This window comes from Ornithodoros turicata, chromosome 3 (genome assembly GCF_037126465.1).
Source record: "Ornithodoros turicata isolate Travis chromosome 3, ASM3712646v1, whole genome shotgun sequence".
Classification (NCBI taxonomy): Eukaryota; Metazoa; Arthropoda; class Arachnida; order Ixodida; family Argasidae; genus Ornithodoros; species Ornithodoros turicata.
This window is the reverse complement of record NC_088203.1, coordinates 53087491-53092659: the sequence shown is the minus strand read 5'-3', so window position 1 is coordinate 53092659 and position 5169 is coordinate 53087491. Positions and strand designations below refer to the sequence as shown.

The window sequence follows — 5169 nt, the reverse complement described above, 5'->3', positions numbered from 1 at the left end:
GATGCCTGCTTTTGTGCATTCTCAGGTCTGCAACATTTTTTTTTACTGGGTCTGGGCAATTCACAAAGTTTGACGTCCATGTAGTTGAAAGAAGTGCTTCTAAAGGACTGCATACAGACTGTAAACAGCTTATCCTCAAAGGGAATGTAGACATCTGTAATGTCAATGTAGACATATAGCAGGGGAAATACTGATTTCTACCAGCGCAATGGGCGAATCTTGTTTTGTGAAAGTAACACGAATCATATGCAAGCACAAGTATATGTTCACAAAGCTCATGGTTGAGAAGGAATTTAAGTGGAAAATTAACACGTTTATTCTTCAGCAAACACAGCATGCATTATATCTCCTGAGCAACTCTTATGCCCATCACCTTGCTTCGTGCACCATAACAGTGAAGGAATAATTTGCATACCTCATGGGTTGCATTTTGTGCCATAGCTGACCCTTATTTGCACAAAAGATGGGCTTCACCATTTAATGCTTGTGTCTCTGTACACTGTTTGATATCTAAAATAATAAAAGCACCTTCTGAGCCCATTCGTTCATGGGTGATGCTTTCACCTGGCTGGTTTTCCTCCGTCATTGGCAGCAATTCCAGCTGCCAGTGTTCCCACCCAAGGTTCAACAACTCCTGGTCAGTGAGCTTGTCACTGAACACATGGAAAATATGTTGTAACAGCAACTTCAAAATGAACTGATTGAGTTCAGTATGTATAGCTTACCACCTTGCTGGGCTTTGAATCTCTCGTCTTACACATCTTTCTGAATGTCTTCTGCCAGTTTTCTGAGAGGTTCAACATTACTAAACGTAAACTCAAATAATTTTCATTTAGCTCATAATCGTGAGTCACATTCATATCGCTCTTGTCCATTTTCTGCGCGCACAATGTGTCACATACCCCCCTAGCTCTACATGGTTGCCACTATAGCATTATAATTGAAAAAAAATCTCTGCATCTCTGCAACGTAACCCTACATCTAATGTGTGCTTAAAGGGACTGTCTCATACAGATTCAGTGATTTCAAAACTTATCCGAAACTATATTCACAGTGTGGTGGCGCGACTACCAAGAAGAAGATGCACGAGAGCACCATATTCTACACTGGCGTGCGCCAGTTATTCTTTGAGTTCTTGGGCTGTTGAAGCCATGTCTGTTTCCTGTTCAGCCTTCTATTAAAGAGGTTTGTTGAACCCACCCTACGGTTATCTCAACTGGCGACGGGCGAAGGACTTCACGGAAGATGCTGGGGGATGAGTCTCGAGTTATTTCAACCGGAGCAGGTTCGGTCGATTGTGTTCGGCGGTTTCGCAGCCCTGGAACGTTTGATCCTGACAAAGAAGATTGGAACCTCTATGAGATCAGGTTTCTAGCGGCTATACGTGTGGCAAGAGTCACGGACGATGCGGACAAGAGTGGACTTCTAATTTCGTCGCTGAGTCCGGCAGTCTTCAAGCCGCTGTATAACCTGCTACAACCGAGGAACATCATGGAGGTACCTTTCAAGGATCTTACTGCAACGTTATCTGACCATTTCACTCTGAAACGGTTCAAGGAGTTTGAGAGATACAAGCTTTTCTCAAATCGTCAAGAGGACGGTGAGTCAGTGAAGGATTTCGTTGAGCGGTTGTTGGCAATCATTTCCCGCTGTGAATATGAAGGAGAGTCTGACGTTCGAGCATGTTCCCTGATGACAGCGTTCATCGTAGGCCTCCGAGATCAGCGAATCCGCGCGCGACTTGTTCTGGAAAAGACCTTGACAATGGACACAGCGATCTGGCTCACTGAAAGTTTTCTGGCCGCGGAGGCAGAGTCGAAGCAATTGCATGCAGAACCCTCTGTGCACAAGGTGACAGTCAAGCCGGAGAGCAAGGAACGATGTTTCCGGTGTGGAAATTCAAACCACTCGCAAGAAACGTGCAGATTCCACAATGAGGACTGTCATGCCTGTGGCCAAACCGGACACATCTCGAAAATGTGTCGTTCATCCGCTTCACAGGGAACGCGGAAGAAAGGTAAACATTTTCTGAAGGTGAAGCTTGTGACCGACGTGTTTCTTGCGGACGACCAAGCACAGAGTCATTCCTCTTCAAGTACTGAGTCACTCCCCATGTGACCACAGGGCGTCCACCCTGTGAGCTTCTCAATGGCAGACGCTACCACTCTGTTTTGGATCTTGTGTGACCACCTGGACCAATCCCTCCGGTGATGTTTTCAGGTGCCAGGGAATGTCAAAAGAGATGTCATGACAGCCGAGCGCGCGACAGGTCGTTTGGAAGCAACACGAAGGTGTGAATGCTGGGCCCTCATCAGAAAGGTCATTGGAAATGTGGCACAAAGAAGGATCAGTCATTTTCAAGGTTCGGGATCTTTCTGGGAAGGTACAACGGGTACACAAAGACCATCTCAAGGCAAGAGAGTCTTCCGATACCTGGGACACTGAATCACTTCCCAAACCCCCGACAGAACATGAGCCACCAGAAGAACCAACATTTCCTCTACCCTTCCCGGAAGTTGAGGACACTTGCAGTGAGGACGGCCACCACCGTACGACGCAAGATGCCCAGCCGTCTCAAGTGGCAGGAGCTGCTCCTTCAGGAGAAAATTCTCCTCCTTTGAGTACCACCACACGTAGGTATCCGGTCAGAAGGCGTCGGCCGGTAGATCGGTACCAACCGGCTTAAAGGGGGAGGTATTGTGGTGGCGCGACTACCAAGAAGATGAGCGAGAGCACCATATTCTACTCTGGCGTGTGCAGTTATTCTTTGAGTTCTTCGGCTGTTGAAGCCATGTCTGTTTCCTGTTCAGCCTTCTATTAAACAGGTTTGTTGAACCCACCCTACGGTTATCTCACACAGGTACTATAGAAATACAACCGTGAAGGTTTTATTTGGAATAATGAAATGGTTTTTGAGAAATTTGTACAAACATATCACATGAGCAGACGACGGAAGCCACCTCACTATCATGGAATGTCATGCATGACGTCATGTTGGTTAAGTTGCCCATTGGTTAAGCAAAACACTTGTTTTCGGTTGCCTTTGTTGCACAATTTCGGGAGAGTTGATCACGTGCAACATTGGGAAATGACCCGTCTCTGTCACTGAGAGGTTATGAGGGTAATTTCATCGACTTCGATCGACTAAATGAAGGGGGATTGACAAGGTTGACCCTTTCCCACCATAACACAAGTGGAATTGGTGGATGCACACAAATCAAGGTCCGAGAGACCACATTGGCCAACCAATTTTCGAAACACTAAATGTGCAGTCTTGATATCGTCTCAGCGTGACTTTAACATACTTGTAGAAACTTCACAGGCGCATGAGTAGCCAATCCTCGTCTCAGGACTTTTATGAATGTGCCGCATGACTGTAAATATAGTGTCTCTCATCAACGTTGGTGGTGTGCACTGCATCATGCAATATGTACTGTGCCCCGACTTCATCACACGCCGGGAATCTTTGTGAATGGCGCTACGTATTGGCGACAGTAACAGGTTTGTCGTTCTGCGAATTTTCATCCAAGATGACATACGTGGACAAAAGGAAAAAAGGCAGAGGACTGGTAGTGACTGTTGTATAGACTGTCATGTTAACATTTATAGTCTGATACTGCGTCATTACTTTTCACTTGTGAATAACATATGTAGCGCATGCATACTTGAAAATTGAACATGGAGGGACCTTGGTCAAAGGAGTAGGTGTCAGACAGGATGTCGTGAAGTACGCCTGTTGTATGCGTGGCACACAGCGAAGTGGATAGTGTTACAACAACAGTAATGGGCACCGCGAATAGAAGCTACAACAACAGTAATCAAATGGTTGTTTAATGCTTTAAGGTTTAAGCAGAGGTTGGATGGATTTATGCATGAATTTCAGCAAGTGTAATGCCGATGTCGTTCATCTGTCAGCGTTCTTTTTTTCCTTTATTTTGTTCACTGATCCATTATGCAAGTGATGCAAGCAAACAGACACGAATACAAACCCTAAAGTTTTCGGGGTTTCTTTTTGCTTATTTGCTGTAGCGCCAGTAAAATATGATTGTACAATCGCACACGTGTGTTATTTACCATTTTCAACCATGATTCTGATGCTTTTGCAATAAGATAACTTAATGACTTAACATGGTGTGGAAACAGAAAAGGCAGAAAAAGTACCACCATTGTAAACGGAGAACAGAGGACAGTAAAATTCCTAAATTATTAGTATGTAAACGTCAAAGTTATTAAACCACCCCCTGTTTTGATTGTATAGGGGTGAAGTTCCGTTTTTTTTTTTTTTTGTTTGGTTCAGATGTAACCTTGATTAATTTTGAACAAAACTGCACAGTTTCATTAAAATATTCCTAATCGTTGTTGAGAAAATATACCTTAAAATGTAGAGCACAATCCAAAGACTGGACGTTGGCAGATGCCAAATCAAGCTGACATTTAGCGATATAGGTTTTGTAAATGAGTTTCTGCGCACAAGAGAAGAGGGAAAGAGTGGAGTGACGCGCGCAGTGATGTGGCGTGCTCCTATTCATGGAGAGCCCATTGCGCCACGTGCGAGCAGTAAAAAAGGTAAACAAGCTGGATCGGTCGCTTTCATGCTGCAAGTGTCTGATGCTTTATGTCTTTTTTAAGCGACGAAATGGTAAATACGTGTAATGAACACTTGGATGGAGTATCTGTATTGTTCCAAAAGACAGACAGAAAGGTTGGCTGTGAGAGATGGTGATCAGCCGTCGCTACTGGCAAGCTACAGATACCAGAGTTGTTTGTAGTCGTTATTTTGATGCCGCAGTACCAAGGCACCATCTTCAGGGCTTTTAAAAGTGACTCGTTACTTTCTATATACTTTGAAGTCACAGTTCAACGCCGGACTTTCCTGCCTACAGGACAGTCCAGCCTTTCCGACGCCGGACGACACCGGACTGTCCTGTCCGATAGGTTCTGTATAGTTTATCCGCATACCATTCAGGACCTCCTGCGTGCCCCTAAACTGCCCAAAAGCAAGGCCCCGTAGGCTACCCTTTCCCAAGAGGGACCGTGAATGTCTCAAATATGTCAGTCGCTGAAGCATTATGTACATGACGCACGGCGGTGACAAAGACGAATCTTTCTTTCGCTTGACCTCCGGGTGACGCACAGAGCAGTATCTTCAAACTAACTTCGAAAATGGGT

The 5169-nt window shown here is 45.0% G+C and overlaps 1 protein-coding gene across 1 annotated transcript; it reads left to right on the top strand.

The window, feature by feature from the left end:
- The first annotated feature begins 1245 nt into the window (after positions 1-1245).
- LOC135389462 (uncharacterized) lies at positions 1246-2118 on the top strand. Its single transcript, XM_064619509.1, has one exon. It carries the CDS (start codon positions 1246-1248, stop codon positions 2116-2118), a length of 873 nt encoding a protein of 290 aa, XP_064475579.1.
- The last annotated feature ends 3051 nt before the right edge of the window (positions 2119-5169 follow it).